We start from the raw sequence: 20879 nt of genomic DNA, 5'->3' as shown, positions 1-20879 counted from the left end.
AGGTCAAATCTTCATTTCAGTTTCTGTTTCAATGTATTTATTTAACCTGAAGAAAACTCATGAGATGTAAAGCATTTGAATTCTAATGTGATTCTTTTAAGAGCTGATATATTTATACTTGTACAAAAAATACTCAGTCTAAAGGGCAGTTGTCCAAAAACCATTATATAAATGACACTGAATTTACAATTCTGATTTCTAATCTAAGATCTTAGTCCAATTAAACAATAAATGGCAAGTGCCCTTGAAATTGATCTCTTTTGGGTCAGGTCACCCTTCTGGAAGCTCTTAATTTCATGATGACACATAAATTTATGAAGTGGTGCTCAAAAGTACATAAAAATTGCATGTAATTCCATTTTTCTGTTCAATAGTTGTAATATTTTCATGTCTATGCATTTATTCTTGTATAAGAATAATGCATAGACATGAAAATGTACATGGTAATGGTGGATCAACAATTTAAATGGAATTTGTCTTTCCTTTCAGAATTGCAAACAGAAAAGCTGAAAGAATTACTTGTAGCTAGTGCAAATAATTCAGAAAAGTCAGCCAGATCTCTCAAAATAATTATTTTTGTAATTAAAACTATATTGGCTGTATTTGGTGGAGATGCTTGTTTGGTGTTCACTGAGTCTCTCAGACAAATGTTAACATGCAGATTTCCCTTAAAGAGGAAACATCAGTTAAAAGTAAGGTCCAGTGCTTGTTTTTACCCTTCCTAAAGTTTCTTGAATTAGACAATGATTTAGGAATTCTGATTTCAAGGAAGGAGTGAGTCATCAGGCTTGTTGAGAGTATTTTCTTGGGCATGAGATGGTTCATATATGTCTGAAAATACAAATAGGTGCATAGAAATGGCTGGTTAATGTAATGTAAGCAAGTGCTGAATGGCTCTTTGTCTGAAACTGTCAATATGAGAATTTATAAATATATATATATATATATACACATACATTCTTTTGTTGTAAATATATATATATTTAAACTGTAAATGTATGTAAAGGAGTAACTGGATTATAGAAAACTCCATAATAGTGCCTGAGCCTCTCTGAGAGGAGACAGGGAACTAATTTTTGTTATGTGCAGTCACACAGCTGAAATACTTCTACTTTGACTTGGTTCTGTTTTAAAGACTTTGATATGCTTTCTCAAACACTGCAGAGTTTTTTCTCCTTTTCTAAATGTGGAATAAGGATTTAAAAGCCAAGTCTTTTACTCCTGTCCACAAAATATGAATTGAGAGCATTCGAGGCAGGTAGCAGGAGTAGCAATGGGCACCTTTATAAAAATTAATTTAGTGAAAACAGAAAAAAAAGACTTTGAGGGATTCCATGATGTACCTAAAAATCGATGCACAAACAAGAAAAATATTGAGCAGGTTGATGGGAAGTGTGTGATAGCAGTGTTGGCACTTCCAAAATACATAAAAATCCTTTGATGTAAATGTTTGTGTACATGTAGTTATTGGTGTGGTTTTATTTGAGTGTTCACACATTCATAAACAAAATAATTGTGTTCCCCAATGGGAAAAAATGTCAGAAACTATAGTGAAAACTAGTGCTGATGAAGAGCCTATGTGAAATATTGTGAAATTATTTATTGTCATGTGTATTTCTCCCTTTGAGTGCTGCAGAGTACCAGCATTCCCAGAATGCAGAATTCCCAAATGCTGGCAGAAGATGATCACGTTGAATTTAAAATGTCAGCATGTTCTAAGAAAGGAAAATGAATGAAGGACAAAGGGCATGAAACAGGATTGTTCTGTGCAAATTCAGAATGAGCAGAAGTAGAACATCCTGTTGATTTGACGAACAGAAACCTTCAAGTGTTTTATGCATATCCAAATGTTATATTCATGGGTGAGAATCAACATTGGTCAACTGAAGTACTTCTGAAGAGGTTTTCATTATTAAACTTGAGGACATCTCTGCTTCAGTGTGTTCTTGAACCATTTAAAGATACTTGAATTTTCAAAGGCCAAGTGCTGCATGAAAATCAGTTTGCCTTGTTTTTTCCTAAGCCAGATTCTCTAATAACCTATAAAATAAAAAATATAAAATAAAACCTATAATACCAAATAAGTTCATGCCAAACTTACAGCTTTTTCAGAGAGGGTATTGCTTCTGAACTGATGTTCAACCCCTGACCTCCTCTCTGCTGCAGAAATCTGGAAGGATGGTTGTGTAGGAAAAAGCTTTTGTTCATGTACATCAAATAGTGAATTACACATCTCAACAAAGGGAGTGGGAGAAGAGGATACAGTGATTTACTGATGATGAAATATTACTGGGATATCTCTGGTTCTTAATGTAAAAGGTAGGGAAGGGTGTTATGAGTTATATATATTATATATAACTTTTTTTATTATTTTTTGAAGCAACTTGACTGTCAGAGCAAATATCTACCAGTTTGCATAGCTTTAAAGTTACCAGAAGTGATTTGGTCACCTTGATTATTGTATTTAGAAAAAGTATTTGGATGCCAGTCTTGTACATGGTCTAATTCTGATTATTTTAGACAGAGGTTTATTCTGGGGTGCTATAAGGATCCAATTAGCATAATCTTAGTATTCTGTTATGAAAATAAATTATTAGTGTGTTTTGGGGAGGATTTATGAGCAAAATCGTTTTCAGTAGGTGAAAGGGGAAAATATGATAATGGTAAATTCATAGGATTTCAGTTAGAATTCTTAAAGTGTATAGGTGTCTGTTCTGTATAATTTCTGAACCTATTGAATTTAGAAACTAGCAAAAAAATCTATTGATTTGTTCTAATTGCTCTTGTGCAGCTCCTGAGGGTTGGCACACAGGGCAGAAGGTGGTGTTTAAAGGGATGTCAAAATCAATGTACTCCATGTGATGCCCTTCAAGGTTTATCTTATCACTAATAAACAGGTCTGCTCATTAATGACAGAAATGGTAGGCATTGCTTCAAAGAAATGGATGAAATCTTGTATTTTTTATGGCAGCTGCTTAATGTGGTATTGACAAAGCTCTGAAAAGACTGATGAGTTAGGTTTCTTCATCCAATCCAAATAAATTTCTTGAGCATAGTAATTAAACCTCTGTGTACTTTATATTGTGGGGTTTGGTGTTGTGCAGCTGGAGACTTCAAACTAAATGAGAACATTTTGGGGTGGCAGTGAAACACTTTTCCTGTTAACTTTGTGTTAAAGTCATTATTCTGCAGTGCCAGGAGCTGAGGGTGACTCCTGGGGACCATCCTGTGCAAGGCCAGGAGCAGAACTCCCTGATCCTTATGGATCCCTTGAAGCTCAGATGATCCTGTGATTCTGCATTCTTTTAGTTTGCCTTTTTTTATTTGGCAGCCTGATAGGTGCTGATCCTCCTCTCTCTTTCAAGTTAATAAGCACTATGTGTACTCAGAACAGAGCAGAAAATAAAGATTAGGTAGGTAGATTGATGATATTTTAAATAAAGGCTTCTAGGTCAATGTTGGGATGAAGCTGTTTTTTTTGTGGCAGCTTAGAGATCCAGAACAAAGTCATTGACCAATCTGCTCTCTCCTAAGTGCAGAGTTTAGGTTCAGCTTTTAAATCTATGTGTCAGAAACATTTGTGTTTTCCTTTGTCAATGTAAGTGAAATATGACTGTCATCTTAGTGATGCTTCTGCTTTCCTATCATGGATTCTGCTTCTTTTTTAAACTTAAAACTGTTTATAAAAATTATTTTTAGGGAACGAAATAATGCAGCCTATATTTTATCCAGCTGTCAATCCATGGTTTTCTAACTTAAAGAAAAAAAGAGAGAGAATTAGAGAATAATACAGGTTTACATTTCCTAAATTTTCCACCCCATAATTGCTTGAACTTAAAACAGGTTTATAGATTCATAATTTGCATGGTGTCACACTTGCCTCCTTCATTGTGTTAGTTCTCTGAAGGTGTCCTTCACTACCATGGAAATCATGATGTAGTTTGTTTTCAGGCTTGTGGCCCTATATAACATAAAATCCAGTTCCTTGAGGTGTAAATTGCTCATTCATTTCATAGCTGTCCAGTGTACCTGGAATGTTAATTATAAGAATAATAAAAATAGTCTGTTTGTACCTCTGGAACCTCCAGGCTGAGAATACCTGAGGTGGGTTTATGTAACAAAGTGTTTGACAACCAGGATCTGAATCATTAATTAACAGATTTAAAAAATTAGCCTTTGCACCTTTTAGCCATAAAATTAATAACAAATTAAACTTAAAACTGTTTACAAAAATTATTTTTAGGGAATGAAATAATGCAGCCTATATTTTATCCAGCTGTCAATCCATGGTTTTCTAACATAAAAAAAAAAAATAGAGAATTAGAGAATAATACAGATTTACATTTCCTACATTTTCCACCCCATAATTGCTTGAACTTAAAACAGGCTTATAGATTCATAATTTGCATGGTGTCATACTTGCCTCCTTCATTGTGTTAGTTCTCTGAAGATGTCCTTCACTACCATGGAAATTATGATGTAGTTTGTTTTCAGGCTAGTGGCCCTATATAACATAAAATCCAGTTCCTTGAGGTGTAAATTGCTCATACATTTCATAGCTGCCCAGAGTACCTGGAATGTTAATTATAAGAATAATAAAAATAGTCTGTCTGTACCTCTGGAACCTCCAGGCTGAGAATACCTGAGGTGGGTTTATGTAACAAAGTGTTTGACAACCAGGATCTGAATACTCAATTAACAGATTAAAAAAATTAGCCTTTGCACCTTTTAGCATAAAATTAATAATAAATTAAACTTAAAACTGTTTACCAAAATTATTTTTAGGGAATGAAATAATGCAGCCTATATTTTATCCAGCTGTCAATCCATGGTTTTCTAACTTAAAGAAAAAAAGAGAGAGAATTAGAGAGTAATACAGATTTACATTTCCTACATTTTTCACCCCATAATTGCTTGAACTTAAAACAGGCTTATAGATTCATAATTTGCATGGTATCATACTTGCCTCCTTCATTGTGTTAGTTCTCTGAAGGTGTCCTTCTCTACCATGGAAATCATGATGTAGTTTGTTTTCAGGCTAAGGGCCCTATATAACATAAAATCCAGTTCCTTGAGGTGTAAATTGCTCATTCATTTCATATTGGATGTCAATTCATAGCTGTCCAGAGTACCTGGAATGCTAATTATAAGAGTAAGAAAAATATTCTGTCTGTACCTCTGGAACCTCCAGGCTGAGAACACCTGAGGTGGGTTTATGTAACAAAGTGTTTGACAACCAGGATCTGAATCATCAATTAACAGATTAAAAAAATTAGCCTTTGCACCTTTTAGCATAAAATTAATAACAAATTAAACTTAAAACTGTTTATAAAAATTATTTTTAGGGAATGAAATAATGCAGCCTATATTTTATCCAGCTGTCAATCCATGGTTTTCTAACTTAAAAAAAAAAAAAAAGAGAGAGAGAATTTGAGAGTAACACAGATTTACACTTCCTACATTTTCCACCCCATAATTGCTTGAACTTTAAACAGGCTTATAGATTCATAATTTGCATGGTATCATACTTGCCTCCTTCATTGTGTTAGTTCTCTGAAGGTGTCCTTCTCTACCATGGAAATCATGATGTAGTTTGTTTTCAGGCTTGTGGCCCTATATAACATAAAATCCAGTTCCTTGAGGTGTAAATTGCTCATACATTTCATAGCTGCCCAGAGTACCTGGAATGTTAATTATAAGAATAATAAAAATAGTCTGTTTGTACCTCTGGAACCTCCAGGCTGAGAACACCTGAGGTGGGTTTATGTAACAAAGTGTTTGACAACCAGGATCTGAATCATTAATTAACAGATTAAAAAAATTAGCCTTTGCACCTTTTAGCCATAAAATTAATAACAAATTAAACTTAAAACTATTTATAAAAATTATTTTTAGGGAATGAAATAATGCAGCCTATATTTTATCCAGCTGTCAATCCATGGTTTTCTAACTTAAAGAAAAAAAAGAGAGAATTAGAGAATAATACAGATTTACACTCCCTACATTTTCCACCCCATAATTGCTTGAACTTAAAACAGGCTTATAGATTCATAGTTTGCATGGTATCATACTTGCCTGCTTCATTGTGTTAGTTCTCTGAAGGTGTCCTTCACTACCATGGAAATCATGATGTAGTCTGTTTTCAGGCTTGTGGCCCTATAGAACATAAAATCCAGTTCCTTGAGGTGTAAATTGCTCATTCAATTCATATTGGATGTCAATTCATAGCTGCCCAGAGTACCTGGAATGTTAATTATAAGAGTAATAAAAATAATCAGTTTGTACCTCTGGAACCTCCAGGCTGAGAACACCTGAGGTGGGTTTATGTAACAAAGTGTTTGACAACCAGGATCTGAATCATCAATTAACAGATTTTAAAAATTAGCCTTTGCAACTTTTAGCCATAAAATTAATAATAAATTAAACTTAAAACTATATTTAAAAATTATTATTGGGAATGAAATAATGCAGCCTATATTTTATCCAGCTGTCAATCCATGGTTTTCTAACTTAAAGAAAAAAAAATAGAGAATTAGAGAGTAATAAAGATTTACATTTCCTACATTTTCCACCCCATAATTGCTTGAACTTAAAACAGGCTTGTAGATTCATAATTTGCATGGTATCATACTTGCCTCCTTCATTGTGTTAGTTCTCTGAAGGTGTCCTTCTCTACCATGGAAATCATGATGTAGTCTGTTTTCAGGCTTGTGGCCCTATATAACATAAAATGCAGTTCCTTGATGTGTAAATTGCTCATTCATTTCATATTGGATGTCAATTCATAGCTATCCAGAGTACCTGGAATGCTAATTATAAGAGTAAGAAAAATATTCTGTCTGTACCTCTGGAACCTCCAGGCTGAGAACACCTGAGGTGGGTTTATGTAACAAAGTGTTTGACAACCAGGATCTGAATACTCAATTAACAGATTAAAAAAATTAGCCTTTGCACCTTTTAGCATAAAATTAATAATAAATTAAACTTAAAACTGTTTACGAAAATTATTTTTAGGGAATGAAATAATGCAGCCTATATTTTATCCAGCTGTCAATCCATGGTTTTCTAACTTAAAAAAAAAAAAAAGAGAGAATTAGAGAATAATACAGATTTACATTTCCTACATTTTCCACCCCATAATTGCTTGAACTTAAAACAGGCTTATAGATTCATAATTTGCATGGTATCATACTTGCCTCCTTCATTGTGTTAGTTCTCTGAAAATGTCCTTCACTACCATGGAAATCATGATGTAGTCTGTTTTCAGGCTTGTGGCCCTATATAACATAAAATGCAGTTCCTTGAGGTGTAAATTGCTCATACATTTCATAGCTGTCCAGAGTACCTGGAATGTTAATTATAAGAATAATAAAAATATTCTGTTTGTACCTCTGGAACCTCCAGGCTGAGAACACCTGAGGTGGGTTTATGTAACAAAGTGTTTGACAACCAGGATCTAAATCTTTAATTAACAGATTAAAAAAATTAGCCTTTGCACCTTTTAGCATAAAATTAATGCTAAATTCTTAGCTCCTGAATGGAGTGCATTTTTATTTTCTCTTCAGTTGCTGAAACCCTGAGGACAGTTAATTTTTTAATGTATTCCTTGATAGTGTGATGTGCTTACTTGGGTGGGCTGTAGGTAGCACAAAAAGAACCTGCAGAAAAGCTGCCTAACATAACACTAGATCATCTGCTAGTCTTTAAAAATATCTTTTCAACTGACAGCAGTGTTGCACCCAGGATGAGAAAAATAAAATGGACAATACTTGCTAAAAGAGAGCCAGACATGGGGATTTTTTTATTTTTTAAATGAGGGTTCATTGTCCTGTTTCTTCCATGATGTCCTTACAATTCTGCTCCACTGGTAGATAAAAGAGTAGTTCCAGAAAAGGCCTCCAGGCTTTAGGGTTCTGCTCTCTGTACCTCTCATCCTCACATGTATTTTAAATATGATATTCCAACTGTTTTCTGGTTTTCAACTTGCAGAGAAAGCATTTGGAAAAAAGAGGCTGAGAAACACCGTGGGTGGACTTAATTGGCACAAGCTGCTTCACTGGCTTTGGATGGCAGTGGAAATCCTGCAAGTTAAATTTTATAGGGAAAAATATTGTCATCCCAGCAAGAGATATAGCACCAGGAATAGGTTCTGTCTTGCATTTAATACCTACATATTACAGAGCAAAGAAAGCTTGAGTTTGTCTCATTAGACAAAAATGTGAAAGATGTTCTGTTCCAAGATTCATCTTTGAAGCTGTCAGATCCAGAAGTTTCTCCTTTTCCACTCAGTTTTGTCTGTTAATGTAAATATTTTTATGCTGTTCTAATTAAAAATCTACACTACATAAACAGATAGCTTTGCCAAAGACTTTTTGAAGTGCAAATTGTAAATGGCATTTACAGGGCCAAGCTTAAATACATAGATGAGAATAGTGCATTTATCAGGAAGAGTTCCAGTTCAACTAGATTGGCTGGGGGAGAAAAAAGGTGGTTTAAAGGCTTATTTTGCTTCTCATTATCCTCCTCTGACTCTCTGAATAATAAATTTACCTTGTACCTTTAAATGTGAACCTGTTTCTCCTTTAGGGTATTTTCTCCCAGTTGTTATCTCAGCTCATAGGTCCTTCATTAATTTTATTTTCCATGCCCTCCCCCCCTTGTAAAGGGCATTTTGAAAGAGCCAGTCTGGATATTCCCAGTGGTCTGAGCTCCAACCTCCTGGGGATCAATTCTTGCAGCTTCATCAGAGATGTGTCAGTCACTCCTGGGTTTGGTGGGTGATGCCCTGTGACACAGCACCAGCAAAAAAGCTCAGTTGTCTAAAGCTTTTTTGTTTAAATTAGCATTTTTAGGTCCCTCAAGACTAAGCCATTATCAGAGGGAAGTTGAATATAGGTTCAAAATAAAATGATGCAAGCTATTCAAATAAGTTTCTTAACATTAAATATATTTAAATGCAGTTTGACCATTACCTTTCTTCCTAGTGTAGGAAAATCTCTACATTTACTGCACAGGAGCACAGCTTTAACAGAGATGAGAATATATGGAAACTAGCTGCTGTAAATATTTCCAGAATCTTTGTTTTTCTTTTGGGGAATTAGGAGGATTTTTAAGTTATAACAAGAGTTGCTCAAAATTAAATTCCTGGAAATCTTTTGAATTGAATTTTTATTTTAAATTATATATTAATTTCATCTATGAAAATTATTCATGAGGATAGAATTATGGAATCTGATATTTGGGGCATTTAGAAAAGTTTAAATTCTACAGTGACACTTGCAGGCTGGAGTTTGGACAACTTACATGCTGCTAATGTGGGAAATGTCTTCAGAGTGAATTTGGAATTCTTCAGCATTGCTACAGTAATGCCACATTCCACCCTTTTCAGTTTTGGTTTGGTTGTTTTGGAGATCACTTAAGGGAAGATCACAAAAACCAATGCAAAATGTAGAAAAATGTGTGACAGTCATGCTAAGAAAAAGTGTACATACAGACAATTTAATGAAGCTACATAAGTTTCAGTATTAATCTAGTAAAAATGTGATGAATACAGAGTGAAGGAAGATCTTTTTCAGGAGAAATAATTTCTTGAACCATCATCTTTACGTACATTGTAAATTTCAGGCATGTTCATGCACCATTCCTTCAAAGAAACTTCATCTCACTGTCTTGCTGAAGAATTTAGTCCTGCAGCATTTTCTTTCATTGGTCTAGCAATGGAAATGTCATTCAAAGGAGATGTGGAGGGAGAAGGAGGAAAACCCAAACAGATACATGGAGCCAGCTGTTCTGTAAGTTACATACTCCCTGAGCAGGTTTAGCTCACAGAGTTCTTGGTGCAGCTCAAGAAGGAGCTGGGAACCTGATGAAAAGAAGAATTTAGCAGTGAGGTTCCATTTAGCTCCAACTAGAAAACACAGCAGATGCTGGCTGCTGATGGAGCCATCTGCTGCAGGAAGATGTCTGAGAAAAGGGAAGTCTGGAGGAAGTGAGCTGGGCATTTGTTGTCAGCATTTGCTTTTTATATCTTCATTTCAGCAGCTCAGAAGGATTTTCTCAACAGCAAACGCAAATTTGACTGAAATGTGATAAGCTTAGCACTTTATTTGTGTTTGCTGTGTGGTAAATTTGGCTCTTTCTTCCCTCCCCATGTAATTCTCATCATGGCATAGTCAGAAAATGGATGTTTTTAAATTTATTTGGAAGATTATATTTGGAAGAGACAGAAACATCAATATTTGAACTTGCTAATGCTCTCCATTATATATTACACTGGTATCTTTGAAAAATACCTCATCTATCTGTAGTTCCCATAGAGTCTCAAAAAAGAAAAGGGTGCAATTGTGAAGGTAGTGATGTTTCTTTATTGTTCCAAGTCATTTAAAGATGAAGTAGCTATGGAATCAGTGTCCAAATGCAGGTATGGATACAACTGTAGTTCTTCTTTTTGTTTGTCCATGTCACAAGAACATCACGACCTGGTCTTGATCAAGAGTTGAGTGACTGAGTGTAGTGAGCCCTGGCAAACATGAGGATTTAGACAGGAACCAGATGTGGTAAGCATTGGTGTGGTCTGTGGATCAACAAAAACTACAGCTGCTGAACCTAGATGCTGAAATGATAGATGAAAATCAAACAAACAAACAAAAAATAATGCTTTTAACTGCTTTAGGCACTGGATGAGAGCCTGAACACAGTGAGAACACTGACAGACAATTTGCCTGAATGTTTTGTCATAGATCTTCAGTGTTTTTCAAAATAGAAACATTAAGTGAAAACCACCAAAGATTTAATGAAGAATTGATCTAAATCTCACCAAAGTCCTACACACCAGTAAGATAAGTTTCCAAATGGATGGGTGAAATGGCAATTAATAAATATTATCCCTGTTAACCTAAAATGACTATTATAAACATACAATTTTATTTCCAAAAGAAAACACATACTTAAACCTAATAAAAAAAAAGTAAAGCATGCCTGTTTGGCTGATCCATCAAGTTCTCCATCAGAGTCTGTACCTTCCCATGTTATTCTGTTTCTTCAGATACATTACTGATGGCTCATCAAGCTATAAATGTCACAATCAGTTTTTATTAGACAGTGAAATGTTATTAAGCCTAATTGTATGGAGACAAACTTCAAAGAGATGTCTTTAACTTTTTTTAAGGAGAAAAGTCAATATGGTTTTAGTGCCTGGCCAAATGGGAGGAGCAGCTGTTCCCTACTACGTCTCACTTTTTGTAAACTTTACTTTCAATACATTTTGGAAGGAAACAGAAAGAGCCATTTAACAGGATCAAGAATTGTTGAATTAATCCCCATAGCTCTGCATGTCATCTGTTGAAAGGAGAGACACAAAGTAGATCCTGTGCTATATTGCAGTGTTTTCTGCATGGAGCCATTTCTGAATAACTTCCTGTCATTTAACCTGAGAGGATTATATATCTCTTATATAAGTTTGCAATATTTGGCAAGCATTAGAGAAATAATTTTTCTTTTATACCCTTTTCATTTGTTTTGCATTTCTTGTTCTTTAAAATCTATCCCTTTTTTTTTTTTTTTTTCAGCATTTGTCTTTAATGTTTCACAGGTGAAGAGAGTTTTTAAACTGCCAGTTCTCTTGTTTCCCTTGTCTGTTCCTCATAATCTGTATTCACTTGTTGAATTTTTTGGTCTACCTTTTGTTACTCCAAACCTCCCTCATGTAAATGATGCAGAAAGCAGCATTGGTTAGAATTGTATTGTCAGTGAACTTTACTGAACTAAGTCATTAAACATTGCAATAGACTCATTGACAGTTCTGTCAAGTAAAGTAGAAATTTTTTATCTTGATACTGATATCAAGATGAAAAATTTGAGATAACAAATTTGGACTGAAATAACAGTTTGGACTGAAAGAGATTTGCTATCATTTTCTATAGATTTCATGAGGTTGTTAGGTTCCTTTTTTTATTAAATGCAGCAGTATCCATCAAAATATAGTAATGTCCATCAAAAGGAAATGTTACATTCCAAAGCAGCTACTGGATCAGATTATAAAACAAGGTGTAACAGAAATTAGGAGATGCTATCTGAGGAGGCACTATTAACAGTGCTGTATTTAAGGGTGTAGCACTGATAGTGGGGCCCTGGAAAATGTCAGGATAGACTCTGAGATGTTAAGCCTTGTGTTGCACCTGTGTAAGTAGTATGATAAATGATATAATTGTTAGATGTGATGATTGTTTAGTAACTAAATATAATTATTGTATCATCATAAGAGGAACCATGAGAAACTGTGTGTTCCTAATCTGAGGAGGCAATGCTTGGCTGAAATCTATGCATACAATAGAACAATTTAAGTTTAATAATTAACATGAAAGTTATATAACAATAGAATATAAAACATGTTCATCCCAAACCCATGTCGGAGTCAGATTTGGGTTTGTGCCCCTGACACCCAGAGCTCTTCAATAAAAGCACCTGCATATAATCATTTTTTGTGATTATGTGTTCCTGAACACTAACAGCACTGAGGTCTTAGACAAAAGTTTTAGATGGGCAGCAGAAAATCAGAGCAAAGGTGGTATAATGGACATAAATGATAAAGAGGATCAGAAGTGAAAAGGGTAAATTTAGGAGAAGAGTGAGCTGGTGTGCTCAGTTTAAAATTATCTACTCAATCCTGTAGAACTTGTGTGAAAAATCAGTAAAAGCTCCATTTGGAAAAGGATAGAATGCTTCTACTCATCCATTAATCTGTACTTGATACTAAGGTGCTTGTGTTAAAGGAGTCCTGTGTTCCAATTACCAAGTTATAACAGAGCTGAATTGTTCTTGCTGATGTCTCAAAACTTCACACTTTCAAAGTTTTCCTTTGCTTCTTGCATGGTGTATGTTCTGAGGTCAGAAGAATCTCCCACTGTCACTCGTGCTGAGTGCATCCCTTGATGTGTCCTGTTCACCACAGCCCATCCATCACTGGCAGTGTTTCAGTCTGGTCATCTGCTCCCTCAGAATCTGGACATCATTTCACTGTATAAAACATCCATTCATCTATGGTAGGAAAAATGAAGTTCTACAGGTGGGCAAGGGGACATAGCTCATCCAAACTTAAATAATTCAAACACCCTATATAGATTTCAAGGGGACTAAGATATGTTTTCAGTTGCATTGACAGATGTTTTGAAATGATCTCATGCTTTTATTCTGTGTGTTAGACAGGGCTATGAAGAACTGGAAAGACAGCTGAAGGAAGTCTTTAAGGAGAGGAGCAACCTACTTCAACAACTGTTAAAGACTTCTAAAGAACTTCAGGGAATTAAAGTCAACCTCCAGGTTAGACTTTGTCTCAGTTTCTGTAAGATTACTTACTTACCTCAGCATTTTCTTATTGCTGTCTTTTAACTACAAAAAATGTTTCTTTTTAAAAATCATTATGTGAATAATTCCTATTTTGCTTATTTTGGTGATCTTCCACTTGACATAAATCTGATAGTGTCATGGAAAATTTCATCCTAATGTGTTGGGGCCTTTGTCAATTTCATAAAAATAAAGAAAATATGAAAATAGAACTTACTGAAAGGAAGGGAAGGACAAGAAATACACAGTATTAATGCAGCTGACACACATTTGAAGCATGGACAGATGACTCTTCAACTAATTAAAGCTGAAAAGAAGAGTATTTTATTGCAGCACTGGGCACATGTGGAATCATTTCCAAATACATGTGCAAGGAGTTGCAGACTGTTTATACAGAAAAGGTTTGACATATCCAAGTGCTTCCTAAGGACTCATAATACATAATCATCACCTGCCTGCTTTGTGTTATAATCAGCTGAAAATCCACTGTGGCTGCTCAGCTGTGCTCCCTTTATTGGGTTGGTGGGATTTGGAAATAGAGGAGTGGGTGTATGGGAGGAAGAAAGTCGTCTTCCTCATGGTGAAGTCTTTACCTGTAGCCAGCTAGCAGGACCTTTTCACCTGCTGGTCACAGCCTAAACCTCTCCCAGCTGTTGGATTATTCTTGAGGCAAGGTATTTCCATGGTCTCTGCTTCTTCACATTTGCTTCATCTGTCCTTGCCACTTCTAGCTTCTCTTTCTCCATAGATTTGTAACTCTTTAGCTGAGGTACTTACTTGATCTTTGCTAGCTAACTTCCTTTCTTAACTAATTTTAAGATCTTAACTAAAATATGTCACCTTCTAGTGTCCCAGTTACATTTCCAGCTGGCCCCTTGCCTCACATTTGTCCTGGCAGCTGCTGCAAAGGATGGCCTTTGCTGTTGCAGCTTGGATCTTGGCTGCTGAATTCCATACACTCAACTTGATTTTAGTTTAGCTCAGTTTACCTTTCTGCCTTGCCATCTGCACAGCCTGGCTGGATCTACTGCAGGGCATTGCTCTCCCCTGACAAACTGTGCTGGATGAGCCTGTGGTGAGAGCTGAGACTTCATTTCTAACTTCTGGATGCCATGGTTAGGCTGAAAGGGCAGTAAAATAACTCCTCAGAGGAAAAATTAGATTGAAAATGCTTCCCTGGAGTTGAGGTCCAGATATTCAGCTGAGGGAGTGTCACTGTTAGGTTGGATGTGATATACACACGTGACTAAGGTTTAGGAAGAGAAAAAATTTTTATTTTGTGTGTTTTTTATTATATACTCTTAACAAAGCGTGGTCTTAAGTCATTAACTACATCACAATAACTTATTATATTCATTGGTGCAATGCAATCAGTGTCAATATAGTTGGCAAAAGTTTTACAGAAATTTAATAAAACACATATACACATCTGCTTAAACATGTAGTCTAACTTAGAAAAATTCTCATGTATCTTTTCTAATCAATTTCCATGCTAACAACCTTGTCTTCTTCCTTACTATAGATACACCCAATAATCATCAAGTATTCTTTCTTCTATTAACTCAACTTTGCTTACAAGCCAAGTGTCAAACCCCTCCATAGGGAGCACCTGTTTTTTCCCAGTAGAGTCTGTGGGTCTGTTGAAAACATTCAGACTGTTATCAATTGAAATTGGTCTCTGCATTTCATTTTAAAATAAATTATTTTTCTGACCATACATCTTTGTCTTCATGGATGTAAGCTAGCTGGGAAAAATAAAAGGAGAAGAAGCACTCTTATCTGTTCACAGGAGAATACTAGTGGTGTGCATGCACCAGTGCTGTGCTGTATTATAGTATTATGTTATATTTTCTTATGTTCCAGAATTCTCTGGTTTGAATTATTCAACCCTTTTGGTTTGAGAGTTGGGTTTAATTTGGGGTTTTTTAACTGCTTTATCACCATTATTGTAGTCTTTTTCTTACTTTTTAGAGAAATATCCTCTCCTTGTAGCAAATTTATTTTAGAATGCAGCACAGTTGAAGGTACTATTCAGCAAAATTACACAGTGAAATATTTTAGGCTCAGCACTACAGAGATCTTGATATGGGCAAAAAGCTGTAGTATTATCTTCTGCATATGCACCCTTACTTGGTCATAAAATAATAATGCTTTTGGTCATTCATCTGTTTCTAAATCTGCCTGTTGTATTTATCTCTCATTTAGTATTTGAAAAATACACAGCTGTGTGCACTTAACTGTGTTTGAGCTACAGTAATGAAAAATCAGAGTATTCTTCCATTTTTCTTAAGTGGTAATGTCTGCAATTCACCAGGACCATTTTATGAATGAGGGCTAAATATTTGCACAGCTTATTAATAAAAAGGATCTCTTTAATGCAGATTTTTTTTGTTGTTTTTGTTTTTTTGTTTTTTTGTTTTTTTGTTTTTTTTTTTTTGTTGATCTCAGTCTTTAAAAAATGATGAAGCATCCACCAAAAGTGATGTGCAGAAACTTCTGGAACTGGGCCAGAACCAAAGGTAAGACCCTCACTTCCTTCCTTCTCTTTCCATTTCCTGACTAAAAGGTGGAATTTGTCAGACTGGCAAATTCCACCTTTCCTTTCACCACAGAGATAAACAGTGCTGTATTCCAGAGTCTGCTCACTGTAACAGTAAAACAAAGGCAGGAAGTGTTCTTTCTGAAACAAATGCTGGATTTGCTGATATTGGACCTATGATAGGAAAATGTATTAAAGTGGTATGGTGAAATGTCTGCTAGGAAAGGAATTTTGGATTTTAAAGGAAGATTTAGTCATGAAGTGTTCCTTAAAAATAAATTCAGGATTTTTAGAAAATTCAAATACTAAAGTGTCTAAATCCCTAAGTTTGGAGGTGATGACATTTATTCAAACCTCTTAATTAAATGTGTGTAGACTCTCAAAATCACTAGTCCATGTGCAAACTGGAATATTCCATTGGATTTTTGTGATGAATGGAGTTAGAAAGGGAAAAAAAACTATTAATTTCAAATTATTCATTGAGTACTTGAAAGATTAGTTCCCATGGCTGGGAATGCAAGTTCCCAGCCTAGTCCTTGGTCTCAGTTTCCCTAGTGCTTCACTGAGAGTAAGTCTCATCATTCTGTGTCTCTTAATTCTTGAAATTCAGCCCAGAAAATAGCAGCATCAATACAATTTTAGTGACCACAAAACATAACTAATACAGTGACCTGTTTTGCTGAGAAAATAGTATATAATGGGTGCATCAATACTTCCTATTTCTCCCTAGGAAAAATGTTTAGTAAGAAAAATGATTAAGTTCATGCTTCCTTCATTGCTAATAATTAAATTCCATGGCTGTCTTACATCTACATTCACTGCAGAAGTTCACATGGAATTTCATTGCTTCATAGAAACTTTGTGGGAAAAATAACTTCACATCCTAAATATCCAATAAATAAGGTCTGCAATCCAATACCAGTAGAATTTCTTATTTTTACAGTGATACATAGCAATCTTTTAGGTATTCCAGACAAATAAATGATAAAGGAAAGACCTGAGCTAGTGTTCTATTTAAATACTTATGTGGCTTGGATGGGACTGAAGGTGTCAGCATCACAGCTGTCCCTGGCACAGACAAAATCCTTCACCATGCATGAATGCAGTTTTGGGGTAGTTTGGTTGTTGTGCAGCTTTCCTTTCTGAAACTGAGACAGGAATTGATTGAAAGTATTAATGGATTGTTTGCTAAACAGATCTTGGTTGCAGGTGGGAAACTTGAGTCTGCCAAAAGAAAATTTTATTGCATATTTCAAATATCCTTCCTAATCTCCTCTGTAAAGCACCACTCTCAAGGTCCACCCAAAAATACATGTTGGCTTTTGCTTCTAGGGCATCCAGACTCTGAGTGTACTGCACCAGAGCAGCTCCCAGAAATAAGAAGTGGATCAGAGCAATCTGCTGCTGAGCAGCCCACTCCACCATTCAGAAAATGGAATTTTTTACAGTACACTACAAGGAAATGCTTTGGGGCTACTGCTGCTGCCAGCAGTGTGCAGACTTACTAGATTTAATTTCCAGAGAGGTGCAAAAGTTCAGTGTAGGAAAGAGGTATTAAAAATGTGCCAGGGAATCTTCCTCATAGAATTTCACTAGGGAAAGGCACAGTTTATTAGTCAGGGTCCTCAGGCTACCTTTTATCTGCTGTAAATGAAGAAAAGTGATAAGTATTGTGCTTAAATCTATTGCATTGAAGCCAAAATTCAAAATATATCCCAGTATTAATGTTATGGTCTTTCTTTGCACAAACATGAGCTGCACACTTGGTCTGAGTGTGACTTTGATGGGGCTCTGCAATGCTGGATGATGCAGTAAAATTTAGAGTACTGGGGTTTCAGCTTTTGTAAGACTTCAAAATAAGCTTTTTGAAAAATTCCTTTTGTGCAAATTCTGCAATAATTCCCAAGCTGCAAGTAAAACTTGGTCACTTACTATGCTGCCCCCATTTTATTCTGTCTGTGCATCATCAGCACTGAAAGGATGGCATCTGTTAGTGCTGATGGTTTATTGCTTTCATGCTGCTCAATCACTTTTTCAATTAAATCTCTTCTGTTCTAGTGTTGCCAAAATTGCTGAAAGTAGCAGGGGTTATCAGCTAGAAAAAGAGATGATCCAGCAGGCAGCAAGTTCTTTTAAAAGTATGTGGTTCCCATTCAGTTCAGTTTTCACAGGGCTAAAATATTTTATGTTACTGTCTGTAAATCCAGCTTTGGCTTGATCTTCATTGAGAGTTTATCCATGCAGGCAGCAATCCTGCAAAAGCTCTACAGCTGTCATGAAATATGTCATTTTAGCTCTCTGCTCCATCTCCAAAGTGTGTCACATGCTGAGGGTGGAAAATTTTCACAATTTGGAGAAAATCTCTGACTGACTCAGTCATGCAAAGGGTTTTCACTTGATTCAAATAAATCCCAGTCCAAGCAATTATCCTGTTCTTTTTCCTTTTCATGCCAGAATCTCCTACTGGATGTTTTTATTGCTTGTCCCTAGAAAGTGCCAGATGAGGTTGAATTTTATCAGAGCATGATTTATTTGTTTATTTTAAAGCAGATATAAAGTAGTTCTTACTGATGATAGCTTGTCTCGAGGTCAGTGGATTTTCACTTGCCTACTTTCCTCACTTTTTTTGGTGCCAATCATTTTTAGAAATGATTGAAATTAGAAATTAGTAGTTAGAAATGATGCACAGGCAGATGTTTTGCACAGCAGGCCATTCAGCAGATATCAACAGTGGCCACTTTGCAGCACAGATAATTTTTGTTTTGCACTGGCACTAGGCTTTGTGGAATCCCTATGATTTAATTGGTGAGACTCATAGACAAATCACATCTGTTTGCTACTCTGAATAATTAATTTTTTTAACCTGAATAAGTATTTCCTCATGGTCACTCGTGCTGAAGTTTGTGTTCTGTGTTTCCAATAACCCAGGGAAGTGAAATCTCTCCAGGAAGCTTTTCAAAAGCAGCTTAATGAGGCAGCTGAGAAAGCAGAGAAGCAGCAGGCCACCGTGAGTAATTCTCTTTCTTTCCTTATTTTTGGTTTTTTTCTTCTGTTTTTTTCTTAATCTTGCCTTGAGAATTTATTAGCTCAAAAAACTTTGTCAAAAAAAAAAATGGATTTCACATATGTGTTAGCACTCTGCAAGCTTCAGAAGAAAGGATCTGGGAAAAGTTTTAATGTTCTAAAACATGAAGATTCCTGTCTTCCCTTATTTCTGTGAAATTTAGGGATGTTTGTACACTTTTGGAGACTTTAGGAAATTTAGGCCTAAGTCCTCTCCCTGGTGAGGTGATCTTTATGGATCCTCATGTCTCATCTATACTAATATAGGCTGTCATACATCTGTTGACTTTTTTAGGAATTTCTATGGATTTTCAGCAGCAATATAGATAGCAGAGTGTCTGATTGAGACCACAGTAGAACGAATTCTCACTCTGGAAGGTATTTTTAAGTCCCATTAAGATTTCATGCTTTATTGGGATTCTCTTTCTGGACCAACTGCACAGCTGTTTTGACTTTGATGTAGCAGTGTAATGTTCTGGAGCATAAATAGATATATTTTGCTACTGCAGGGGGAAAAGAAGTAGAATCATGTTTACTAAGATGAAAGAAGGGAATTTTTCATATGTTGGTTATTAATATTCCTGTAACATGGACACAAGTGAGCATAGGTTAACTGGATAATCTCCAGAGGTTCCTTCAAAGTGTTTTGTGATTTCAACTCTGGATTTGAAAACAACCTGCTTGAAGTGTTTATAGATCTATTTTCTAGCTCATATTGGATAAAAACTGATTTATTGATGAAGATTTTGCTGTCTTCCAGGGTCACAAAGCAAGGGTTTGTCCAAGACAGAGGGTTAAATGTAATTATTAAATTCAACAAATATTTCGGGTGCCTTATTTTGTCTGACTGTGATTTGTATGTGGCTTTATTCCCTAGGTGAACAAAATGTGAGAGTGTATGTTTTCCTGCCTTCTAATTAGAAACAGCTCAGATTGTGGACCCAACTATTCCTAGTCTAGGTTTCTTTCAGTTAATCTGATTTTTGAAAACACATTTTTTTCCTTTGTTGCTCAATAGCCTGAAGGGTAAAGATACTTTTCATTCTTGTGTACCACACAACATAAAATTAGTGCATTTTTGGTGCTTGTACTTTTGTCTAGAGGAAAAAAAAAAAGAGCTTTTATCCTCTTCAGGAGTGAAAAGAAGTAATCTGAAAGCTGTATTGTGTTGGAAATCAAAGGTGACTCTGACAAAGGGGAGAGAATGATGAGGAGGACTCCATGGGTATCAGAAGGCTAATTAATTACTTTATTATATTATATTATTCTATACATCTAAAACTGAATCTGCCAGGCACTCACTCTGCCCACACCTGCTCACACACACACAGCTGGCCCTGATAGACCAAGGACACAAAACATTTCCTCACTTTGGGTAAACAATCTCCATGTTCCATTCTGCTGTGGCACAACCCAGGCACAGCAAGTGACCAGAATTGTGTTTTCCCTTTCTCTGAGGTTCAGAGAATGTGAAACCCAGAAATATCCTTGGGAAGAATTGTGCCTTGTTTTTCTCTGTGAAGGGAAATGTGGCAACAGTGTTGAGTTTGAAAAGGATGGCATATTTTGTGTTTTTTCCAGCCAGGACAGCACATATCCAGAAACAAACCAAAACAAACTGCATTTAAGTTCCTTTTGTGCTGAGACAATCTATAAATTGTCTGTGTTGAATCCTAGAGTTGTAGAATGTTAAGGGGCTGGAATGGACCTTAAAGATCATTTAGTCCCAACCTCCTGTGCTGTGGGCAGGGACACCTCCCACCAGATCAGGCTGCTCAAGGCCTTTTTGAAGAGGCTCTGAACCTTGCCAGGGTGGGCATCCACAGCCTCCCTGGGCAGCCTGTCCCACTGCCTCACCTCTCTCTCTCTGTGCCCCCTCTTGTGATTGACACCCTCTACGTTGTGGGGTGGTTGGGGTCCCCAGGACCAGGTGAGA

General features: G+C 35.9%; 1 protein-coding gene across 1 annotated transcript in view; it reads left to right on the top strand.

Annotated features, from left to right (window-relative positions):
• LUZP2 (leucine zipper protein 2) overlaps positions 1-20879 on the top strand; it is a 125873-nt gene that overhangs the window by 39670 nt on the left and 65324 nt on the right. Inside the window, exons 2-4 of the mRNA XM_059848152.1 lie at positions 13200-13317; positions 15790-15860; positions 18809-18887. Coding sequence (XP_059704135.1) covers positions 13200-13317; positions 15790-15860; positions 18809-18887 — 268 coding nt within the window. The remainder of the gene's footprint in view (positions 1-13199; positions 13318-15789; positions 15861-18808; positions 18888-20879) is intronic.

Source organism: Haemorhous mexicanus, chromosome 6 (genome assembly GCF_027477595.1).
Source record: "Haemorhous mexicanus isolate bHaeMex1 chromosome 6, bHaeMex1.pri, whole genome shotgun sequence".
NCBI lineage: Eukaryota > Metazoa > Chordata > Aves > Passeriformes > Fringillidae > Haemorhous > Haemorhous mexicanus.
Note: the sequence above shows the minus strand (reverse complement) of the source record. Positions and strands in the feature narration are given on the sequence as shown.